General features: G+C 61.6%; 1 protein-coding gene across 1 annotated transcript; it reads right to left on the bottom strand.

Moving 5' to 3' along the window:
- Window positions 1-42: 42 nt before the first annotated feature.
- LOC104168908 (CMP-N-acetylneuraminate-beta-galactosamide-alpha-2,3-sialyltransferase 4-like) lies at window positions 43-677 on the bottom strand. The gene is made up of 3 exons (XM_009709671.1): window positions 612-677; window positions 317-502; window positions 43-186 (listed from the first exon to the last, which is right to left on the bottom strand). The coding sequence occupies exons 1-3, from the start codon at window positions 647-649 to the stop codon at window positions 153-155; spliced, it is 258 nt and encodes an 85-aa protein (XP_009707973.1). The 5' UTR covers window positions 650-677; the 3' UTR covers window positions 43-152.
- Window positions 678-683: the final 6 nt, after the last annotated feature.

Below are 683 nucleotides of genomic sequence, written 5' to 3'. Positions count from 1 at the left end.
CTCGGGGGGGTACAGGGGGGACCGGCCGTCCCCACCCCTTACCTGTTTGACCTTCCGTGGTTGCTTCATGGGGAGGTTGAGGAGTTTAGCAGCAGTTACTTCCATGTAGTAAGGGTTGAGGACGCGCACTCGCTCCGGGTTGGCGTCCCAGATCAACGGGGGTTGTTTCCAAAACCCCTTCCGAACCTGCAAGGGGACAGAGATGGCCGGTTGGTGTGCCAATAAAGAGAGGTAGGTCCTCAAGGGTGGGCTGGGATGAAGGTTGGACCCCGGAGCAGTCGGGGAGGGGTTGGATCCGGTTCCCCACGGCGTTTACCTTTTTTCGTTGAGGATGGCCTCCATCCACTGGAAGTCCATGGGCTTGAAGGGCACCAGCACCAGCAACGTGTCGGGGTTGTTCTCCGTCCTGGGGTTGAAGTGGGCCGACTCCGGGTAGAAGAGACGCATGGTGGTCTTGGAGCCCACGTCCTGCTCGTAACCGTGGACCGGGGCGTTGTTCAGCCTTGGGGTGGGGACACGCACGACGTGGGGACATCCCAGATGTCACAGACACACACACAGACCCCCCAGCTCCCCGGGGAGGGATCGGTGGGACGGACCCAGGGCCGTACCTGATGACGACATCGTAGGTGTTGATGGTTTCCCCCATGGAGCTGTTGCGGAGCCGGTGGCCGTTGCCCACC

This window comes from Cariama cristata, unplaced genomic scaffold (genome assembly GCF_000690535.1).
Source record: "Cariama cristata isolate BGI_N322 unplaced genomic scaffold, ASM69053v1 scaffold40621, whole genome shotgun sequence".
NCBI classification, from domain to species: domain Eukaryota; kingdom Metazoa; phylum Chordata; class Aves; order Cariamiformes; family Cariamidae; genus Cariama; species Cariama cristata.
The sequence above is the reverse complement of the archived record's forward strand: the minus strand, read 5'-3'. Positions and strand labels throughout refer to the sequence as shown.